The 23,360-nt window shown below is 48.3% G+C and overlaps 1 protein-coding gene across 5 annotated transcripts; it reads left to right on the top strand.

Moving 5' to 3' along the window:
- Positions 1-10,725: 10,725 nt before the first annotated feature.
- Positions 10,726-23,278, top strand: MATK (megakaryocyte-associated tyrosine kinase). 5 transcript variants are annotated; one of them, XR_006354152.1, is made up of 13 exons: positions 10,726-10,987; positions 13,008-13,058; positions 13,435-13,548; positions 13,716-13,834; positions 14,105-14,324; positions 15,076-15,169; positions 16,563-16,628; positions 16,946-17,045; positions 17,412-17,496; positions 18,038-18,111; positions 18,527-18,722; positions 19,910-20,066; positions 20,562-20,693. XR_006354152.1 is itself a non-coding variant. In XM_043977795.1 (13 exons), the coding sequence occupies exons 2-13, from the start codon at positions 13,050-13,052 to the stop codon at positions 20,790-20,792; spliced, it is 1,395 nt and encodes a 464-aa protein (XP_043833730.1). In that variant the 5' UTR covers positions 10,726-10,987; positions 13,008-13,049; the 3' UTR covers positions 20,793-23,274. The 5 variants fall into 5 exon arrangements, 4 of the variants coding, with proteins under 4 accessions (XP_043833730.1, XP_043833733.1, XP_043833731.1 ...); XM_043977795.1 differs by having other exon boundaries at positions 19,980-20,066; positions 20,562-23,274; XM_043977798.1 differs by having other exon boundaries at positions 13,719-13,834; positions 19,980-20,066; positions 20,562-23,265.
- Positions 23,279-23,360: the final 82 nt, after the last annotated feature.

The raw sequence follows: 23,360 nt of genomic DNA, 5'->3' as shown, positions 1-23,360 counted from the left end.
CCTGGCACACTTAATAAACGTTTTATCTATCTAGCCCAAACTTGACATACCATCTTCTGCCTTCTTGTGGTAATGAAGGATGCTTCTTTATACTTAGCATATATTCTTTTTCCCATATTCAAGTTGTCAGCAAATATTTATTAAGCACTTACTTTGTGTGATCACTTTTCTAAGTGCCCCAGATATAAAGGAAAGCAAAAACGGTCCCTGCTATCTGGGAACTGACATTGTAATGAAGGAAACTGTGTGCAAACAACTATGTATGTACTAGATCCATACAGAGCAAGCTGGAGGTAATACCAGAGAGAAGGCACTAACATTAAGACTTTTTTTGTGAGGCAATTGGGGTTAAGTGACTTGCCCAGAATCACACAACTAGTAAGTGTCAAGTGTCTGAGGCCAGGTTTGAACTCAGGTCCTCCTGACTCCAGGACCGGTATTTATCCACTGTGCCACCTAGCTGCCCCTAACATTAAGACTTGAAAAGGCTTCCTGAAAAAAAAAATTGAGCTGAGTCTTTTTTTTTTTAGGGGGGAGGGGGTTTGCGGCAACGAGGGTTAAGTGATTTGCCCAGGGTCACACAGTTAGTAAGTGTCAAGTGTCTGAGGTCATATTTGAACTCAGGTTCTCCTGAATTCAGGGCTGGTACTTTATTCACTGCGCCACCTAGCTCCACCTTGAGCTGAGTCTTGAAGGAAGCCAGGAGGCAGAGATTAGGAGCAAGAGCATTCCAGGCATGGGAACAATCAGTGAAAAGACACAGAGTTGGGATAGATAGATGTCATGTTGGAGGAACAGCAACTGAGTCAGTAAAATGTCTCTCTTCTTACTTTATTTTGCTTTTTGTTTGAACCAGTCAACAAAGTGGCTGAACACAGGTAACTGAATCTGATAAGCAACAAGTATTTATTAAGCACTTACTGTGTGCCAGGTACCATGCTCAGTACTTAAAACACAAATACAAGCAAAATGACAGTCCTCACCCTCAAGGAGCTTAGATTCTAATGGGGGAAGACAACACAAAAAAAGGACTTCCTGTCTATTAAAATACAATGTTGCTTTCTTTCTTTCTTTCTTTCTTTCTTTCTTTCTTTCTTCCTTTCTCTCTTTTTTTCTTTCTTTTCAAAAAGTAATTTGCTTCTCCCAAAACCCAGTACCTTCTAATACTCTTGAAGAAAATATTATTTGTTCATGAGCATGTGGCTTCTGAATACCCAAGAAGCCTTTATCCTCTTTTATTTTTTTTTTAAGTGAGGCAGTTGGGGTTAAGTGACTTGCCCAGGGTCACACAGCTAGAAAGTGTTAGGTGTCTGAGGCCAGATTTGAACTCAGGTACTCCTGACTCCAGGGCCAGTGCTCTATCCACTGCGCCACCTAGCTGCCCTGCCCTCTTTTATTTCTTGAACCTGAACTATATTTACCACTGTAGTTCAACTAAATTTATGCTCACCTTTGCATTGATGTCACTAAGTATAAAGACATATATTGACTTAGGAAGATTTTGTCAACTTCTTCAGAGCATTTCTCTTTCTTAATCCTCTGCTTCTACAGATTTTGGCACATGCTTTAGTACTTTTGTGGGGGAAAATAAATATTAAACAAAACTATCTGATATAGTGGCAACATCTAACAATGTAGATGATGTTTTGTACTGGTAGATCCCCACCTCCCTGCAGTGAGGGTGGTGGTATGTTTCAGTAGCTATTCTCAGGGATCTTCATTGTTTTTTCAGCCACTCACACTTCTTATGTGAATTTTGCTCACTTCTTGGCACATAAATTGCAGCGATCTTAAAAACATTCTGTTTCCATAGGCTCAGGAGTCCCACAAAGCAAAATGATCCAGTCAACTAAGCACCTATTTTGTATAATGCACTACATTTAGGCAGTGGAGATAAAATAGACTCAAGGGGGGCAGCTAGGTGGAGCAGTGGATAGAGCACTGGCCCTGGAGTCAAGAGGACCTGAGTTCAAATTCGGCCTCAGACACTTGACACTTACTAGTTGTGTGACCCTAGGCAAGTCATTTAACCCCAATTGCCTCACACACACAAAGAATAAAGAAAGAAATTTGGAAATGGACGTGATTTTTTTTTAAAAAAGGGGGCAGCTAGGTGGCGCAGTGGATAGAGCACAGGCCCTGGATTCAGGAGGACCTGAGTTCAAATCCGACCTCAGACACTTAACACTTACTAGCTGTGTGACCCTGGGCAAGTCACTTAACCGTCATTGCCCCACAAAAAATAAAATAAAATAGACTCAAGGTACTTTCATCATTATCATCATCAACATCACCATTATCTTAATAATAACTAGCATTTATATTGAACTTTAAGGCTTGGAAAGAATTTTTACAAATTTTATCCTCACAACAACCCTCTGAGAGAGGCAATATTATTCTATTATTATCCTCATTTTACAGATGAAAAAACTGAGACAAACAGAGATTAAATAAATTGCCTGGGTTCATACAGCTGGTAGAGCTCTGAAGTCAGATTTGAACTCAGGTCTTCCTAGCTCTAGGTCTAATGCTCTATCCAGTGGTCTACCTAGTTGCCTCTATGTTCTAATGGAAGCTAACAATAGATTCAGAGTTAAGTAGATACAAGGGAATTATTATTATTATTTTTTTAGTGAGGCAATTGGGGTTAAGTGACTTGCCCAGGGTCACACAGCTAGTAAGTGTTAAGTGTCTGAGGCCCGATTTGAACTCAGGTACTCCTGAATCCAGAGCTGGTGCTCTATCCACTGCACCACCTAGCTGCCCCCTAGGGAATTTGAAGAAAGAGAGGGCAGCAACAACTGAGGGGAGTGAGGGAAGACATACTGGAAAAGGGGTCACCCACCTTATCTGAACTTGGAAGAAGATAAGTATTCAGGAGGGATGGCAATGAGGAGGTAGTGCATTGCAGGAAAATGGCTCACATAAACACAGGGACATGTGAGATGGAAGAAATCTGGCCAACAGCTAGCAGTCTAGTTTGGCCAGAAGATTGAGTGTGTGAAGGGGAGGAATGTGAGATAAGGCTCAAAAGGAAGGTTGGAGACATAATGTGGGGACCTCAAATTCAAGGCTGGGGTATTTTTAATGGAGAAGTTGCATGATATTGATTGTATTTTTTTCGATGAATAAAAATATTTCTTCTCTCTCCTCACCCCTTCATTGAAAAGGAAAGAAAAACAAAACCCTTATAACAAGCATGCATAGCTAAGCAGAACACATTCCCACATCAGGCTCCTCCCCAAAAAATATATGTCTCAATCTGTACACCTTGAGTCTGTGATTCATCAGGTGATGGGCAGAATGTTTCATCGAATCCTCTGGAATTGTGGTTCCCCATTGATCAGAGTTAAGTCCTTCAAAGTTATCTTTACAATGTTGTTGTTATCATAAAAATATTGTCTCCTGGTTCTGCTCGGGTCACTCATCATTGTTTCAAAACAGTCTTCCCGGGTTTCTCTGACACAATCCCTTTTATCAGGATATTCATTTTTGTTTTTGTTTTTGCAGGGCAATGAGGGTTAAGTGACTTGCCCAGGGTCACACAGCTAGTAAGTGTCAAGTGTCTGAGGTCGAATTTGAACTCAGGTTCTCCTGAATCCAGAGCCAGTGTTTTATCCACTGCACTACTTAGCTGCCCCCAGGATATTCATTTTCGCATACAATGATACCAACTTTGCTAACTCCCTTATTCAGGACCCTGTGAAAAGCTTGGAAGCTACCTTTCCATTTGTGTCTTATAATTTATATTACAGCCAGAATGTCAATATGGATATGGTACAGTTCATTTCAAGTCTGACTTCCTTCAAGTCCTGGCTAACTTTGCCTTTAGAGATCCTTCTTAATTCTAGTGCCTTTTCTCTGTTGATTATTTCCAATTAATCCTCCATGTATCTTGTTTCTACATAGGTCTTTTAAAAATATATATATATATATATATATATATATATATATATATATATATATATATTTTTTTTTTAGTGAGGCAATTGGGGTTAAGTGACTTGCCCAGGGTCACACAGCTAGTAAGTGTTAAGTGTCTGAGGTCGGATTTGAATTCAGGTACTCCTGACTCTAGGGCTGATGCTCTATCCACTGTGCCACCTAGCCGCCCATAGGTCTTTTTTTGTTGTTTGCCTCATTAGATTGTAAGCTTGATGGCAGGAACTGTCTTTTACTTTTCTTTGTATATCTGGGCTCAGCGCAGAGTAGATGCTTAATATTTCAAAGAACACTGAAGTGCCCACTTGTGCAAGATCCCATTCTGGGCCCTATGTATAGAAAGACACAAACAAAACAGTCACCACCCTCAGGGAATTTCTATCCCCCGGGAAAGTACCACATATTCCAAAGTAACCCTATATATGTGGGTTGTAGGCCCATCTCAGAGCTTTGTGATTTGTAGCTCCCCTTAGCTCCTCCACCCCTATCCCTGGGGAAGCAGAAAGTTATGTTGTAGGACTATGGGTATTTTTGCACTGTTGTCCATTTTGCTACCACTGGATGTGAAAGCAAAAAAAAAAAAAAAAGTATCCATTTGAGGATTGTTCTTACAGTGAAATGTCTATCCACCCATTAGCAATAAAGAAACCTAGTCCATCACTGGGTCCATATTCAAGCCTTTACAGACCTGTGAGAATTGGAATGACACCCCCTGTTGGGAGAGATATTGCAGGGAAGCTCCACCATGAGGAGAAAGCATGTGACATTAGCATCTGGAAGTTACATCTATAGAACCATCCATGGGACCTGTCAATCAGAGCTACCAACCAATTAGCTTGGAGATGTGTGCGTGTGGAAGGCCCTGTTTCCAGTTTCACAAGGGGGATTCTGGGAGAAGCCCCTGAGGAGGGGTCTTTTGGGTTCCTGACCTCGGCTTTGCGGGTTGGATACTGGGGTCTGTTAGATAGTTGGAGGAAGTTCGCCTTTTACCTCTCTTGCTCTCCTCACAACTTCTGGTATACTTTAATAAATACTGAAAAGTCTAAACTCTTGGTAAAGCTTCTAATTTAAGGTGACCACTCATTAGATTTTAGACATCCTAGCTAGAATTTTAGGCCCTTTACAGACCCATTGGACTAGCTACCCCATAGCCTTAAAGGCCTAGGGCCATCTTCCATACCGTGAAGAGAGACATTACAGGAAGACTTTCATGGAGGAATTAACTACTCATAGCTCTTATTTCCCTTTATCGTTTTCTTTGTAAGAGGACCATGGTTCAGTGGGAAGGGCATGTGACTTAGAGTCAGAGAACTTGGGTTTAAATCCTGAGTTGGCTATTTATTATCCATACGACCTTGGGAAAGACTTTCTGTAGACCTCAGTTTCCTTTGTGTATCATTAGTAGAGGATGAGGGCAACCACCTATTCAATAGCTTTCAAGAATAAACTGTGAGGGCGGCTAGGTGGCACAGTGGATAGAGCACTGGCCCTGGATTCAGGGGGACCCGAGTTCAAATCCAGCCTCAGACACTTGACACTTGCTAGCTGTATGACCCTGGGAAAGTCACTTGACCCTCATTGCACCACCAAAAATAAAACAAAACAAAACAAAAACCAAATACTTTAGTGGCTAAAGCACTGGCCCTGGATTCAGGAGGACCTGAGTTCAAATCTAGCCTCAGACATTTGACACTTACTAGCTGTGTGACCCTGGGCAAGTCACTTAACCCTCATTGCTCCGCCAAAAAGAAAAAAGAATAAACTGTGGGGTGGAGGTTGGGGAAGAGGGAGAGAGAGACAGAAACAAAGACTGAGACTGAGACAGAAACAGAGATACAGAGGGACAGAAATACAGAGACAGAGAGATACAGAGACAGAGAGATACAGAGACAGAGAGGAGAGACAGACAGAGACAAACAGTGAGACACAGAGTGAGATAGAGACAGAGAAACAGACATACAGAGAGACAAAGACAGTGACAGAAAGACAGAGGTGGTGACAGAGACACAGAGACAGAAATGCAGAGTGAGACAGAGAGATACAGAGACACAGAGACAGACAAAGAGAGACAGAGACATACACAAAGAGACAGAGTGAGATAATTTTCTGACACTGAGAGATCAATGCACAGTTTAAGGATGAGATGAAGAGGCATCTAGGTGGTGCAGTGGATAAAGCACCAGCCCTGGATTCAGGAGAGCCTGAGTTCAAATTTGGCCTCAGACACTTAACACTTACTAGCTGTGTGACCCTGGGCAAGTCACTTAACCCTCATTACCTTGCCCCCCCCCCAAAAAAAAGAATGAGATGAAAAATGCTACATGACTAAATCTTTCCCAACCCATCCAAATGAGCAAAAGAAAGTTTCTCCAGCTGAAATGTGACTCTTGCCAAGAAATGCATCTCTAAAATGCCTACCTGGTCTTGCTGACTTGAGGAAAAGACCCAGATTTCTTGAGTTTGTGGGCAGAGTGTTTACTTCAATCCTTTGGTTGTTGTTTCAATTCCAAACAAAAAAATTTTTTAAAGGATGCTCTTAATATGGTCTGCTAACTTCATGTGAATAGGGTTATAGGGTTCAAATAATTACAGATTCCTAGCTGATTTGGGATGGGAGCTTCAGTAGACTGAGGTACATTAATTTTCAACACATATTGAGTCGTGTAGGAATTTGTTTTGTTTGGCTATGTATATCACTTACAAAAATTTTGGTTTTATTTTTTCTCAATGAGGGAAGAAGGGGGAAAGGAAAAATGCTTGTTAACTGAAAAACTAAAAATTAATTTTTAAAACGCACATTAGACCAAATAATCTGTAGGAACTCCAGATTGGAGTGAAAATCAGGTTACAGTTATAGGGGGAGTTATCCAGGACAATTTTTTCATGAAGTTTATGATCAAGTTAAAGATGCCTGCTTTGGGGATTTGGGAATGCCAGGGATGGCTGGAAATAAACTAATTAGCCCCCTTTCTCCCCACTACTGACAGTTAAATAAATTACTGAGTCAACAATATAGTGACAAAGAACTCAATGTGGAAAGCTGTGGTATTTTTCAGGGGGATATCCCCTACCTCCAGGACTTGCCACGGAGGTGATTGCCAAGCCATAACTGGCAAAGGGAGTAACAAAACTAAGTTGACAAGTCCCCCACTGCTGACTAGTTAAATAAATTGCCAAATCAACCAGTATAGTGACAAAGAACTCCATATGGAAAGCTGTGGTATTTTCAGGAGAGCATTCCCTACCTTCTGGACTTGCCATGGAGAAGATCTCCAAGAGGTAACTGGCAAGGGTAGTAACACAGAAATACATTCATAAGCCTTACACCCCTGACCAAAATTTAGGGACTAAGCTCAAAGTCTTTATGGGAAGAGCAAGATGGGATAATATCAGACTGTGGATAACCTCCTTCTTATGCCAGTGAAGCAGCACCTAGACCCTCCTCAGCAGTCAATGATCCTGTGCCAACAATGGCAAGGGCTGCTCCACAGAAGCCAGCTGTCAGACAAGCAGGACCAGAGGCTTAATATAGAAAGTCATGGTTTTTTTTCAGGGGGCATGCCTGACCATCAGGCTCTGCCATGCATCTGATACAAGAGTAAGAGAAAAGTAAGAAACTAAAGGAGAGCCCCAGGGGATATTGTCTTGACCCCTCTACCCTCCTTAGAGATGCAACACTTCACCTTTACAAGACTGGAATGTTTGCTGAGGCTAGTTCATGAGTTTGGTGGCAATGAGAATGCATAAGGCCGCTACAGGAGGTAGAAAACACCTCTGCTTTTTTGTTAAGATTGTAGATCCAGGAGGCAGCTAGGTGGCCCAGTGGGTAAAAACACTGACCCTGGATTCAGGAGGACCTGACTTCAAATCCAACACTTGACACTTACTAGCTGTGTGACCCTGGGAAAATCACTTAACCCTCATTAGCCCGACCTACCCTCCCCCCCAAAAAAAAGGAGCAGCTAGGTGGCCCAGTGCTTAAGGCCCTGGATTCAGGAGGACCTGAGTTCAAATCTGGCCTCAAACACTTGACACTTACTAACTGTGTGACCCTGGGCAAGTCACTTAACCCTCATTGACCTGCAAAAATAAGTAAATAAACAAACGAATGAATGAATGAATAGATTTATTTATTAAAAGATTGTAGGTTCATAGCCTGATTATCAAGGGACAATGCCTATGGGGCTCATGGGCCCAGTAATCAGAGGACTAACACATGAGGAAATGCTATGAGTGCAGCTATCAATGTCTGCTTGCCAAGGGTAACCCGTTGTGGTTGATCAAGAAAACAGAGATGACTAGGAGATCACAGGCACAGGCCTATCACTATTCCAGCTGTAGTGGGAGCTGAGCAGACAGTGGAACTTTCAGCTTCCTGACAGTGGCTGAGTGGTCCAGTGGATAGAGCATTAGGCCTGGAGTCAGGAAGATCTGAGTTTAAATTGGACCTCAGACATTTTACTCCCTGTGTGATCTTGGGCAGGTCATTTAATCTCAGTTTCTTCAACTGCAAAATGGGAATAATAATAGCACCTCTTAGGATTGTTGGGAGGGTCATAAAATGAGATCATATTTATAAAGCACTTTATAAGCCTTATAATGCTATATCAGTGGTAGGTATTATTATTATTAGGTAGAGGCAGAAAGAAGTGAGACCTGATATGGATTTCAGGACAAACCTCTTCAGTTTATCTCAACCCTGGAGGGAGAATTTCTTTACAATGTGTTTGAAGGACAGTGGGCAGGCCCAGCAGCCAGAAGGTATCTAGGGCCTTTAGGTGTGTCTCTATGACCCCCGCTGAAGGGTAGATTCAAGAAGAGACATGGGGAGGGCAACTTTCTGATGCCATGAGAATGGAAAGACCTTCAGAGAAAGAAATTCAATTCTAAAACTGGTGCACTCTCAGTTCTCCCATGTGGGTTGTGGTCAAGGAGTGACAAATACAATCCACTTCAGAATTTCCTGAACCTGCTGAGAACAGGCTCGGAAATTTGCTATCTTTGAGATGGAGGACCTTAGGAACTACCAGAAGGAATCATCAGCCAATGACCTCATCACTACAGAGGTCTCATCCATAATGGTGGAACAAAGGGTTTGGGAATATAGGTCTGGGGAGATTGAACAGTTTTTGATGGACAAAGCAATCAGACTTTGCTGCTGACCAAAGTAGATAATAAAGATGGGAATTGGGGCTAGGTGGGTGAAAAACACTGCTGCTAACTCTAAATTCCCCAGACTTAGGAAAGGCCTAATCTTAGCTTGGGAGCACTCTTTGGGACTTTCCTTAGCTAGTGGTGGTGGTGCTGACAAAAGACTTACCAGCCTACCTTAAGAAATGGGAAAAGAGCATTTATTAAAGTACAGCCAGAGGGGCAGCTAGGTGGCACAGTGGATAAAGCATTGGTTATGGATTCAGGAGGACCTGAGTTCAAATCCAGCCTCAGACACTTGACAACTACTAGCTGTGTGACCCTGGGCAAGTCACTTAACTCTCATTGCCCTGCCCCAAAACAAAACAAAACAAAAACATATTTCTAAAGTATAACCAGGACTAAGGCCCCCTAAAGGCTCTTCTTGCCTCAGGTCTCTCCCCTTGTCTCCCCAACCTTGGAATATTGGCCAGTGATTTTCTTAAAGTGCAGGTCCGATCATGCTACACCACTACTCAACTCCAGTGGTCTCCTCTTACCTCTAGGATTAAATATCAACTCCTCTGTTTGAGGTGACATCCTCTTTACAACCTGACCCCTTCCTATCCTTTCGATTAGGATCCCTGGCTTCCTGGTATCTCAACCCCACCTGCTACTACTTTTAAGGTTACTTTCCATCTGCTTTGTGCATCTATCTTGTACATAGTTAACAATACCTACTGAAATATATGTTGTCTCTCCCATTGGAATGTAACCTCCTTGAAATCAGTTGTTTTCTTTTCTTTTCTTTTCCTTCCCATCCTCAGAGCTTAATGAATGTTGATTAATGCAACTTCCACTATTGTTTTGTAGTCCAACATTCATTTTTCATGGTGCTTCTTTCTTTGCTTTGTCTAAAACCATTCATTTTTGTTGTTGTTATTTACTCAATATCTTTTGGTCAATTTTTAATTTCCTGTAAAATTTTGTTGCAATTGTGTCTCTGTTTCACATTTCTGTTGCTATTTCTGAGAAGGACTACCTTGTGGCCTCACTCCACTGTCTTCTGGGAGATTGGGATTCTAGGGTACTAACATCTTTGGGTCTAAAGTGCAGACAGATGCATTTGTTTTGTCCCCTGGGCTTTAAGGCCAGAGGCAAAGATATGCAAAACTATACAAATTTAGCCAGCTCATCTACTTAGAAACCAAATTCCCGAGCTGGAAGGGACTTCTGAATAGGATATCCAGAGTTAAAAGTCTGTCTGTGGGCCTCTTGCCAGTGTGACCTGAACAAAATCCTTCCCCTCTCTTGCTCTCAGTTTCCTTGTTTGTAAAGATGAGGAGGGTTAGAACTAGGTGAAGGTTAGGATTTTAGAGGCCACCTCATTCAAATACTATGTCGATCTTTCTCAGTTTCAAGGAAGGGATTTTGTCTCATACTACCCAAGAAAGTCTCGTTGGTCGCCAAAAAAAAGGAAGGGGGTTGGGATGCAGTAGGTTCTTCGTATCTACTCCCCTCCTCCCAATCCCCCACCCCCAGGCAGGGTTGAGCGGACGGAGCTGGCGACTGGGACCGCAGTGTATGCATACGGCGCTAGGACCGCCGAGGGCCTCCTCTAGGCTGCAGCGCCACCGCCCCTTTCCACCCTGGTTGGGGGGGGTGGGGGGGCGGGGGAGAGAAAATGAGGAAACAGAGGAACTTGCCACAAGTTGTGCGGCTGCGGCCACCAAGGAGCGCAGTACCCGCGGCTGGGGCCCCCCACTAGCCCCGGGGAAGGGAACGGGCTAGACAGGGGAGGAGCGGGGAGTGGGGCCCCAGCGGCCCAGCCTGGCTCTGCCGGCGCCGTCCCCCATCCCCTCCTATCCAGTGCTGTCCCGTGCGGTCCAGAGCCCCGGAGACCCAAGCAGGGCAGGTGAGACGGGCGGGACGCTGTTCTGGGGAGGGGGCGCGCACGAGGTCCGGAGACTGAGCCTCACCCGCCCCTCGCCCTCCCAGAATGGGAGAGCGCGCCTGCCAGGGGGCCTGGGGTTTGCTTCCCCGCCCCTTCCCCATCCCCATCCCCATCCTCATCCCCATCCCTTTCCCTGTCCCCATCCCGATCCCTGGCGGCCGCTGTCTGGGGGAAGGGGGGAGGTGAACTCGGATGTATCTCAGGGTCTGGAGGCAGCTGAGCCTGCGCCCGGGAGCGGGGGTGGTGAGGACAGCACAGACTGTGCTTGCTGTTCGAGTACGACAATCGCTGTGTGTGGCTCCAAGTGTGTGACCGTCGCTGTATGTGACTGCCGGTGTGTGCGTGTGATCTTGTGTGTGAGCTAGGTCTCGGGCTCTGGGCATGACATGATGTGTGTGTAACAGTCTACATGATGGCTGGTGTGTGCGAATGCATCTGACTGGGGCTGTGGTTGTGTGGGCGTCCTGGTGGGTCTGCCTCGATGGGAGCCCTGGGCAGCCCAGTATGTGATCGCTGCCCCGGGGTACTTATTGATGAGTTCCGTTGGGTGTGGAATAGACCTATGCAGGGTGGACATCCATGCCTAGGGGGGGCCGTTTACCAGTGTTCTGAAGTCTGTGGTGCGGACTGTGGGCCTTCGGGGAATGTGTGTACTGTGTGTCTAGCTTTCTGCTTGCCTAAGTAGTGCCGGTGTTTGTACTTTTGCTGAAAGGTACTTGAACCTGAAGCTCTCTCCGTTGTGAACGTTGTGTGCATAACTTGAGTGTGGGGGTGGGGGAGAATCTCCCAAAGAACAAATTGAAAGCCACCCCAGGTTTCTAAACCTTAGAATCTGGGGACTCAGAGGCCTCCCCCTACCAAAATACTGCTCTTTTTAGTTTTCACTGGGAACAGAGTGGGTTGGAGGGTGTGGGGTTGGTTAGGGACCAGAGGCCAAGGCCAGGGAACCATGAAGAGCCTCAAAAGAATCCTGTCCCTCTGAGGCCTATTACCTGTGTGACCTTAACCTTCCTGGCTGTCCCTTCTATCTCTAGTTCCAGGATCTTTTCAGCCCGTGTTCCCAATGGAGGCTGAGGTGCCCTCAAATACCCTCCACCTATAGGTGAACCCGCACCCTTCAAAGGGCAGTTGGCCTTTTAGCCAGGACTGCCATCCAAGTCATAGATCTCATATAGCCCTGAAGATGAGGAGGAGACGTGGACAGGGGAACGAAGGCTCAGAGAACAGCTATTGGCCTTCGGGTGCACCATAGGAGCCAGGCCTAAACCTCAGGCCCTCTTGCCGGTCAAGGAGAGAACCCTGAGCTGCTGACCAATATCCCCTGTGTGGCTTCATATACTTAGAAATGACTTTGAGTCATCCCTTCCATCCTTCCACTGCCCCCCTCTCCCCTCCCCCCCACATATACCTTGTAAGAGAAAGGGGAAGAACTGAGCAGAAGCTAGGCCTCTGCCCTCCATTCTTCTCCCCATGCCTGAGTCAAATGGGGCTAGAGTCACCCACTCATCTTGGCTCCAGTTCCCTTTTCCTAGCAGAGTGTCCTAGGGGCTGAACTAGGCCAGGAGGAGGGGAAACTAGAATCCTGGAATGTAAGAGCTGGGAAGAGCTCTTAGAACATAGAATGTCAGATCTGGAAGGTCCTCCGGGAACATCTTGTCTTACCGGCTGACGTCCAGAGAAGCAATGTAACTTGTTCAAGGTCACACAGCAAGTAGGTGGCAAAAACAGGACTCTAACCTAAACTTGTTGACATTCGGTCTGGTGCAGTTTCCTTTTTTGTAGAATGGAACACACTGGCATAATATATGTATATATGTGTGTGTAAAATCTGTGATTCACCAGTGACTGTGGATGAAGGAACAAATGGGTGACAGGACTCTCAGGCCCCTTTTCTGGGCTCTCTTCTTTCTTGTACCCTGGGGAACAGCTCTGGGGCATGTGGGCCCTGCTTACCTGTTGCTGCACATTCCTCTTGTCCCAGGTAACCCCCAGTAACCCCTGGATCCTCCACATCTCAGCCAAGATGCCAACGGTAAGCCTGGCTTCAACCTGTGGCCAAGAATTTCCCAGCTTCGTGCTCCTCTTTGCCTCCCAGACCCTCCTGTGGGTATCCCTTGGTTGAGGGTGACTTATGACCCTTCATTGGCTTCCACTGAAAAACTTGACTTCCCCTTGGTGCTGTTGGGGGGAGGGGGGATGGTGGAGCCGGGGATTAGGTTCAGAGATGCCCTCTGCTATATAGCCTGGGCATTGGTGTCGATAGACAGCTAGCTGGCTGTCTGCCCCACCCCTATGCCCTTTCCCCCTCTCTGCCTTCCCCTGTCTCTATCTTCCTCTGTCTGTATCTCTTCCTGCCCTTGTGGCTGTCTCTGTCTTTGGGTCCCACTGGCCTCTATCTCTGACTATAGAGACGCTGGACACCGGGCACTCAGTGCATCACCAAATGTGAACACATGAAGCCCAAGCCAGGCGAGCTGGCCTTCCGAAAAGGCGAGGTTGTCACCATCCTGGAGGCCTGTGAGGTGGGGGCTGGGCCACAGGGGGGGATGGAAGGGGCCCAGACTCTGGGATACCTCTGGGGAGGTGAAGGCCAGATACCTTTGAGCCAGTGTCGACCTCAGGGAAAAGGGGGGGGGGGCATGGCTTCCGCTTCGCTCCCTCCGTCGACAGCTCTGGCCTCATCCCTCAGCAGAGCAAGAGCTGGTACCGGGCTAAGCACCATGAGAGTGGGCAAGAAGGGCTCTTGGCAGCTGGAGCCGTTAGAGAGAGAGAAGCCATCCCCACTGACCCCAAGCTCAGCCTCATGCCGTGAGTAGACAGCGTCCTCAGAGTTCACAACTCTCACAGCCCCCAAGGCTGTCCATAGGATCTATTTACCAGTACCTGCTATGCCCTTGATGTCAGCTTGTCACCGTAGCAGGATTCATGTTGCCCAGTGGTCCCGTAATTCCTAAAATTCATGGCATCCTTTGCCCAAGGTACCCACTGCCACAGTCCCCCTAGTCCCCCTCCCCCTTGTCCCATTCCCCCCCACAACTTCCTCTTCGAGTTCTAGGCCCTGCCCCAATTCGTCCACAGGTGGTTCCATGGCAAGATCTCGGGACAGGAGGCAGTAGCTCTGCTACAGCCAGCGGAGGATGGGCTCTTCTTGGTCCGGGAGTCTGTGCGGCACCCAGGTGACTATGTGCTGTGTGTTAGCCATGGCCAGGAGGTGGTCCACTACCGAGTACTGCACCATGGTGGACGGCTGACCATCGATGAGAATGTCTCCTTCTACAACCTTATTGACATGATTGAGGTCTGACAGCTCATCCTATTCATTACCTCTAGTGACCCACCCCCAGCCCTCCCACCCCATCTTTTACTTCCCTCTATTACTTCTATGTATGAGTCCCTTCCACTCCTCTTCCTGGCCTCCAGGAATCACTGATCTCCCCTCTAGGAACTTCCTTTGAAGGGGATAAGCCCTTGTGAGTCTCCTGAGGCCTTAGACTTGAGACCCCTAAATCTTTGTTCTCCCCAGGAATTCCTTAGCTCCCAACAACCATATATGGAAGCTAGAGTTCTACCCCCAGCAATCCTGAGAGAATCCTCCAGGGAATTCCTCCAATCCTTGCAGCATAGCATATCCCTACTTTCCTACCTCCTGATCTCTCTCTCTCTCTCTCTCTCTCTCTCTCTCTCTCTCTCTCTCTCTCTCTCTCTCTCTCTCTCTCTCTCTCTCTCTCCCCTCCCATCCATTTCTCAAGATTCTAATTGGGATCTCAGCCCAGCTTTGGTTACCAGGGAAACCAATCTAGCCGTCAGCAACTAGTGTCCATGGGAACCAAGGCCCCCTGGTTCCCCTTCCTCTCCTTAGCTTCCTGAGAGCCATTGGTCACCCTAGGAGGGAGCTAGAACCAGGAGTCCTCCCAATTAGCCAGCTAGCCCCAACCCCAGTCTCAGGAGAGGGTGGCCAGTCCCCTTTCCCTAGGAGGCTCAGTAGCCTCCATCCCATGAGTGAGTCTCAGCTCAAGCTGCTTTCTGTCTATCTGTCCATCCGTCCTCAGCATTACATGAAAGACAAAGGGGCCATCTGTACAAAGCTGGTGAAACCCAAGAGGAAACATGGGACCAAGTCAGCTGAGGAGGAGCTGGCCAAAGGTGCGGAGGGAAAGGAGGGTCTACAAGTCTCTTTTTTCCCAACTCCCTACAGGACAGAAACCTTAACAGAAGGTCTTATTGGGCAGGGAATCATAAGGCGGAAGGGAGAGGGATCAAGCATTTATTAAGTACTTACTGTGTACCAGGCACTGTGCTAAGCACTTTACAGAATATCTTATTTGATCTTCACAACAACCCTGGGAGGCAAATACTATTATTATTTCCATTTTGCAGTTCAGGAAACTGAGGCAGACATAAGTTAAGTGACTTGTCCACCAGGGTCACACTACTAGTAAAGATCAGAGGCTGGATTTGAACTCAGGTCATCCTGACTCCAGATCCAGCACTCTTTACCACCTACATGCCTGTAAGAAGATTGGGGTTCAGTCTTAGCTCTGCCATTTACTCAGTGCATTGACCTTGGGTAAGTCAAGTCAACAAACATTTATTAAATACCTGCTATGTACCAGGCGCTGTGCTAAGGCAAATCCCTTCCCTTCTCTGGGTCTTCATTTCCCCATCAGGAAAATGGGTACAGTAATGCCTCCCCAACCAAGAGATATAACCATGCAGTGGATAGAGAGAGCACCCCTGAGGTCAAGAAGACCAGGGTTTACGTTTTCCCTCTGGCCTCCAATAACTGAACTTTGGCAAGGGACTTAACCTTCAAGTGCTCTCAGGCAATTCTTGAAGGCTGTGAAGTACAGATGAATATGCTATCTGAACTGGTGGAGGGAGTTTCCATGCTAAGAGTTCCCTACTCTGATGAATTCCCAGGACTAGATTTAAAAAAACGACAACAACAACAAAAAACCCAACCCCCAAACAAAAGTCCAAACCCAAAACAGAAGCAGCCACTACAACCCCAGAGGACTGTTGTGAGAATCAAGTGAGACAGTGGATATAAATGGGCTTTGTAATTTTGTGAAGTGCTATTTTTATAGTAATAACGTGTCCATATGGGTGGACAACCTGTTGTACTTGTAGCTAGCATTTATATAGCTCTTTAAGATTTGCAAAGTGTATTACTTTGCATCTATTTGCATGTGTTCCCTCCGTGGTGGCTAGAAGGCTGGCCTGTAAGCCAGGAAGCCTTGGGTTCCCATCCTGTCTCTGATAAATACTGGCTGTGTGACCTTGGTCAAGTCACAACCTCTCTGTGCTCTGTATCCAGAGCCTTCTAAGCTGTAGAGCTGGAGCTGATTTGCATTGTTACAGGCAGTTACCTATTTGTGGAGCCCAGGGACAGTCCCTTTTCCTACCTCTATGTCCTGTATTCAGCCTGACTGAATGTGCGAAAAAAGAGGGGTGAAAAGACTCTCTTTGCTAGGTGGATGAGGTGGCTGGCCACAGCCGGGCCTGGATCGCACCTGATTGGGTTCTTTCCCCACAGCCGGCTGGTTACTGAACCTGCAGCAGCTGACCCTCGGCAGCCAGATTGGGGAGGGGGAGTTTGGAGGTGAGTGTGAAGGAAAGGATGTGGGGGAGGGGGAGGGCAACGGGACCAGGGCTCCCTCAGCTTCCTTCCCTGGAGTAACCCTTGCCCCCAACCCCCACACATCCAAGCCCCCAGGGGCTATGCCTCCTGAAAGAGACACTCGGTAAAGACTGAGCCCAGGAGAGACTCACCCCCGGAGCCTGAAAGAGACACAGATCGTGGTGGGGCAGAGGTTTGGGTGTGTGGAGAAGATGGGAGCGGGGGCTTGGCTGGGCTGAGTCTCCATCTCAAGTTCAGGCCAAGGCTCTGACACCTTCCCGGGCGTGGGCGTGTCTCAGCCGTGTTGCAGGGGGAGTACCTGGGCCAGAAGGTGGCAGTGAAGAACATCAAATGTGACGTCACCGCCCAGGCCTTCCTGGATGAGACTGCTGTAATGACGTAAGGCTCGGGACCCGTCTGGGAAGGCATGGAGGGAACCCCCCCACCCCTTTCCTTCCCTAACAGCGTCCCAGGGCTTTGGGGGAGGGGGTAGCTCCCTTGTCTGGGGCAAAGCAAATGGAGATTCCCAGTTGTGTTTATTCAGGTCTTAGAATGCCCTAGCTGGAAGGGACCCAATGGGGAAGAGACTGGGTCCAGACCTGGGTGCTCTAGCCCTGAATATATACAGGGTGACCTTGAGCAAACCTGCTCAACTCAGTTTCCTCGTCTGTAAAATGAGAGGGCTGGACCCAGGATGGATGTGTTCTGGGCACCCCTCCCTCCTTTATGCACACAGCCCCCATTCCTCTTCCAATCCATCCCCAGGAAGATACAACACAAGAACCTGGTGCGGCTGCTAGGGGTCATTCTTCATCAAGGGCTCTACATCGTCATGGAATACATGAGCAAGGTCAGCTTGAGCCTGTCCTGTCTGTCCCTCTCTCCTCCTCTTTTTCTGCTTTCTTCCCAGCTTATTCACCCTCTCTCCACTGCTGCCCCACTCCTCCTTGGGCTCCTCTCTCTTTGCTCCCCATCTAAACCCAGTGTTCCCCATTGCCCAGATCCCAGAGCCCTGCTAAAAGCAGGTGGTGGAGTGTGGAGGAGGGAGCAGGGGGCTGAAGAGATCTGGGGAAGGAGAAGGATGATGAATGGGAGAAGAAGAAAGGATAGAGGGATTTGAGGGAGGGGAAAAAGGTGAAAAGAATTTAGGGGAAGGGGGTAGAAGAGATTAGAAAAAGAAGAGAGAATTGAGAGAGAGGAATTGAGAGGAGAGGGGTACAAAGAACTTGAGGAAGGGGGTGAGGACTGAGAGAGGAAAAGACAGAGGATACTCAGGGAAAGGGGGGGGGACTGAGGGAAGGTAAAAGGGAGCGGAGAGACTCGGGGATTTAGGAAAGGAAGGAAACAGCAGAACTCACAGGAACCCCCTCTGTCCAATCTTCCTTTCATAGGGGAACCTGGTGAATTTTCTTCGGACCCGGGGCCGGGCCCTGGTCCACAAGGCTCAGTTGCTGCAATTCTCCTTGTAAGTGAGGGTAAGGGAGCTTGAACCCTCACAGACATTGCTTCTGACCCCTTCCCCCCCACCTCCCTAGGGAGTTGTGGATCAAGGCTGCTGAGGTCCCAGGGGAGGTACATAGTAGGAAGAGTGCTGAAGTTGAAGTCAGAGGACCTGTGTTCTAGCCAATCCCTGCTCTGTTACTTATTAGAATCGTCATGTTGAACGAGTCTCTTTCCTTCCCTGGGCCTCAGTTTACCTATCTGTAAAATGAGGGGGGTGGACCAGATGGAATCTGGGGTCTTTCCAGTTCTAATCATCTGATCCGATGTGTGTTTGTGTCTTATGCTGAGCAAGAAGATAGGGACCAGGGCATAGGAGACCATGGCATAAAACTTTATCTTAATCCCCGATCCCCTTTCCACCCCACTTCTGGGGCCAGGCACGTGGCTGAGGGCATGGACTACTTGGAGGGTAAGAAACTTGTACACCGAGACCTGGCTGCCCGAAACATCCTCATATCTGAGGATCACGTGGCCAAGGTCAGCGACTTTGGTCTGGCCAAGGCTGAGCGAAGAGGCCTGGATACCAGCCGACTCCCTGTCAAGTGGACTGCACCTGAGGCTCTGAAACATGGGGTGAGAAGGGGTGGGGGTCAGGGTGATCAATCAGCTGTCAAGGGGGGCTTCAGAGGTGGGAGTGAAGGAGAGGTGAACCCCAGTTTGAAAGACCTAGAATTGCAGAGTTGGAAAAAACCTCAGCAACTATCTAGTGCACCCCAAAGAACTCATACCCACTAAAGAATTCCCCACTATAACCAAGTATTAACCTAGCCTTTGCTTGAAGCTCCCACCTCCCTTCTGAGCCAATCCCCTACCCCCAGACACAGCCCAGTCCACTTTCGGACACCTCTTGGGTACAGTTCCCTTTTCCTGGTGCTGACCTCAAGCCTGAATTGTCTCTTTGCAACTTGCACTCCCTGTGCCTAATCCTGATCCTTCGGGCCAAACAGAACAGCCCAATAATACCATTTCCACGTGAGAGCCCTTCAAATCCTTGGAGATCTCTCCCCACCTAGTTTTCTCCAGGTTAAACATCCCTGGCTCCTTCCACTAGTCCTCTTGGACTTAAGAGCCTTCCCGATCTTGGACGCCCTCCTCTGGACATTCCCCAGCTCGTTGATGGCCTTTCTGAGCCGTAGTGCCCAGAACTGAACATAGCAGTCCAGATTTAGTCAGACCTGGACAAGGACAGCCCCTCACTCCTGAAAGACACGCCCCTCATTGCAATCCAACACCTCATTAGCCCTTTTGGTTGTCCCATCAGTGTTCCTTTGATGTGCTGTGTGACCTTGGGCAAGTCACTTAGCCTTTTAGGACCTTGCTTTCTTGATGGGGAGATTGGATCACCTGAATTAGATGACCTTCCCAGCTCTGACATTCTGGCTTCTAAGGGCCCTCCCAGCTCTGACATTCTCTTCTAAGTATTTGTTGAGCACCTACCCTGTCCCCAGCCTGGTATGTTCTTTGCTATGGAGGAGACACATGGTCTCACCAGGGATACAGGACACACCAACACCTCACAGTCCAAGCTTTTTTTTGACTCTGGACAGATCTGTGGTAGAGTCAGGATGGCAGGAGAGCAGAGAAATCCCTTAGATGGGATGGGCTCAGGGAATGTTTCCTGGAGCATGTGGGACTTAAGCTGAGGCATGAGGAAGGGCAGCAGCATGCAAGGGAGGTTCCCTCCAGATCCCTCCTCCTGTTTCTACCCACCACCCTCCGGGGTCTTTCTCCCTGCCCTGACCTTCCCTGATGATATATAGTCTAGGGTCAAGGGATCCCATAGTCTTCCCCTCATCTCACCGGTCCTCCACTTCCAATCCGGACCTGCAGAAATTCTCCAGTAAGTCAGATGTCTGGAGTTTTGGGATCCTTCTGTGGGAAGTGTTCTCCTATGGCCGGGCTCCGTACCCCAAGATGGTGAGTAAGCATGGCTTGAGGTATGCCCTAAGATCAATTGGTCCAGAGAAGTGGGGAAGAGTGATGCTTTAAGTTCACAATGCGGGGCAGGGACAGGATCAGATGGGAGACCCTGGAATCAGAGGGGTGTGTGTGTGACCCAGGAACAGAATTAGAAGGGGTGGGGAGAAGAGACAGCTAAGTGGCACAGTGGATAGAGCACCGGCCCTGGATTCAGGAGGACCTGAGTTCAAATTCGGCCTCAGATACTTTACACTTACTAGCAGTGTGACCCTAGGCAAGTCACTTAACCCCAACTGCCTCACAAAACAAAACAAAACAAAACAAAACAAAACAAAACCAAACCAAACCAAAAAAGGGGGTGGGGAGAGAGGGATACTCCAGGGTCAGTGATATAATCTGAAGGCCTAGGTTGGGGCTGGGGGGAGGAGGCACAGGGCTGAGGATAGGGCCAAGCAACCTTCGGTATCTCCTCCTTATCTGTCCCCAATGTAGTCTCTGAAGGAGGTGTCTGAAGCTGTGGAGCAGGGTTACCGAATGCAGCCCCCGGAGGGCTGTCCTGCCAGTGTCTATGCCCTCATGGGCAGCTGCTGGGAGGCAGAGCCTACTCGCCGTCCGGCCTTCAGGAAACTCTTGGAGAAGCTGGCCAAGGAGCTGAGGAGCGCAGCAACAGAGCCCGTTCCTGAGGGCAGTGCAGCCGGACCCCAAAGCCTCCAAGAACCTTGAACCTCTAGTCCTTGTGCCCCCAAGGCTGCAAGCCAGACTCTATAGGCTAAAGTGGAGGGCTCCCAGGGGCCTTGCCCAGCCCACCCCCACTGGGGACTAGAGGGAGATTGGAGAATGTCAAAATGCCTCCTCTTTTCTCCTTTCCTCCCTGGATAATTCCTGGGCTGAGAGAGCCATCCAAAGGGGGACCGGGGCTGGGTGGGAAAGTGCATGGGGTGGGTATGGTAGAGCTGCACCAGAGTTGATACATGCCCTCCCCAGCCTGGCCTCAGTTTCCTTGGGCTACAGTCATTGCTCTGCTGGCAGTGCCTACTTGGGGAATAGCCAGGGGATGTGGGCTTGGAGATGCCCCCAGATGGCCTCTAGTAATCAAGAAGCCCAAGGGTGGGCCCTGGCAAGCTGGGAGAAGGCGATAAAAGACATGGAGTCTTTATTATTCTGAGAACAGGCTTCTGTGTCTCTTTGTCCCTTGCCCTTGTTAACTCCCCCCACAGAGATCCTTACTGCATCCCACATGTGACAGTCGGCTGGGGGCAGCATCCCTCTTCCCCAGGCCCAGCTCTCATATTTGGTAACGCACCATGAACGTCCATCCCCTCCCTAAGCTCTTCCTCCAATCCACCCTGAATCACAGCTTTCTGTCATCCTGCACCCACGGTGGTCTTCCTGGTGGAAGATCATGGAAAGCTGTTCCCCTCCTAGGGATCTGATCTGGGATCACACGCCCAGTTTGACGAAGGATCTGTTCATGGGACCCCACCGCCTCTGACTAGCAGATATCTTGGATCTCACACCCATGGTGGTCTAGAGAAGGAGGATTCTCTTTCCTTTGGAACTCATCCCAGGAAAGGGAATGGAGCTCCTGGAAGCCATTGGGTGCAAACAGGCCTTGGAATGAGCTGGATGCTGGGGGAACGAAGAGAAGCTCACTGGAGCTCCATGAAGTAGGATCTTAGAGGCTCTGCATCCTACACCTGAGCAGGAAGCATCTCCAGCTGCTTGAAGGCTGAGGGAGGAAGCCTTGTACCTCCTGAGTCTGCCCATTGCTCTTGGAGTAGCAGCAGCTCTTAGGAAGTCTCTCTTTTAAAGTCTCCATCTTTCCCTTCGTTCTGCCCCTGGGGCCCAGCAGAACAAGCCTGCTCCCTCTTCCATACGATAGTCTCTCCAATACTTAAAGATAGGGCTTGTGTCTTCCTAAAGTCCTGATCGTTGCCAAATCTTTCATCCATCCCTGTCATCTGAAAAGACAGAAACCATGCCCTTATTTTCCCCTTGAAAGCCTTGAGGCTCCTTCTGAAGAAAGCTCCGAGGATTGGGGTCAGGCCTAGGGGTAATGAGGGGCCACCACAGCACCATACCCCAGCTCTCAGAGCACAGCCTAAGGGTCATCTGTCCCCTGTCCTTCAGGGGCCCAGTAATCTGTGTGGGCTGGTCTTTCTCCTGCCCCCTTAGGGCCTCTAAGCTGACACAGCGTCTGGGAGCATCAGCCTCCAGGACATAAGAGGCTCAGGCCCAGGCTAAAGCTACAGAATATCCTAACCCTCCCTGATTCTACCCGCCTGTCCTCTTAACTAATTTGCGGCCAATTAGTATAATTGGGAGACTTGTAAAGATGAAGCTCGTTAATGTTTTAAAGTGATGAAGCAATTAGGGGCCTCGCAAGGAGGGTAATTATGGAGGGGGCTCCCCCTCCCTTTCCCAGCCTGCTCCAGTCTCCAACACTATCTCCGTGGTCAGCCTGGACAAACTGACCGGGGCCGTTGTGGACAAAGAAGGTCAGAGCAAGAAAGAGAGGCCTTTGAAATCACCTAGGCCTGCTTTTATAGAGAAGGAAACTGAGGCCAAGGGAGGAGGTTGGGACCGTCTAGGCTTGCACAGTGAGTCAGCGGTGAAGCTAGGACTAGACCCCAGGTCTCCTGCCTTTCCACACAACTCCAAAGTCTTTCCTTCACGGGCATGGTGTAGTGGGTCAGACTTGGGTTTGAATGCTGACCCTGACACCTGCTAGCTGTGTGACCCCGGCCTCTTTCTGAATGTCAGCTTCTTTGTATGTCAAATGGGGAAAAGAACACCACCTGCACCATCTATACCACAGGGTGGCTGTTAGGGAAATCTTTTGCAAACCTGCAAGCCTTTTAAAACTATTATTTCCCAATCAACAAGTGTTTACTAAACATCTCCTGGTGATCAGGAACTGTGCTGGGCACTGGAGAAATAAAGATAAAAATGGGTAGCTGGAGACCTGTATCTAGAGTGGAGACATAATGGAGGTAGGCTTCTCCTTGGCCTTGCACTATGAGAGGGTAATTTCCCAAATATCTGGGTCCTGGAGCCCAAGTCCACCTCTCCAGAATCTCTTCCTTTTTCTTTTCCCCTCCCCAAGTCCTGGGGAGGCTCCTGGAATCATCTGTGATGTCAGTGGAAGGCAGTGAATGCAGCCTCTGTCTGCAGGTCAGGGTCTCTGAATCTGCCTCTTGACTTTGCCAACTAACTCACCATGTGACTGTAGGCAAATGTCTCGGGCCTCAGTTTCCTCCTCTATAACTTGTTACTGCTTCAAATAAAGTC

This window comes from Dromiciops gliroides, chromosome 1 (genome assembly GCF_019393635.1).
Source record: "Dromiciops gliroides isolate mDroGli1 chromosome 1, mDroGli1.pri, whole genome shotgun sequence".
Taxonomy (NCBI): domain Eukaryota; kingdom Metazoa; phylum Chordata; class Mammalia; order Microbiotheria; family Microbiotheriidae; genus Dromiciops; species Dromiciops gliroides.
The sequence above is the reverse complement of the archived record's forward strand: the minus strand, read 5'-3'. Positions and strand labels throughout refer to the sequence as shown.

Excerpts from the sequence above, each read along its gene's own strand:
- MATK (XM_043977797.1), top strand. Across the intron at positions 14,325-15,075 it reads ACCTTATTGACATGATTGAG|CATTACATGAAAGACAAAGG; the intron begins GTCTGACAGCTC and ends ATCCGTCCTCAG. Across the intron at positions 20,067-20,561 it reads GGGCTCCGTACCCCAAGATG|TCTCTGAAGGAGGTGTCTGA; the intron begins GTGAGTAAGCAT and ends TCCCCAATGTAG.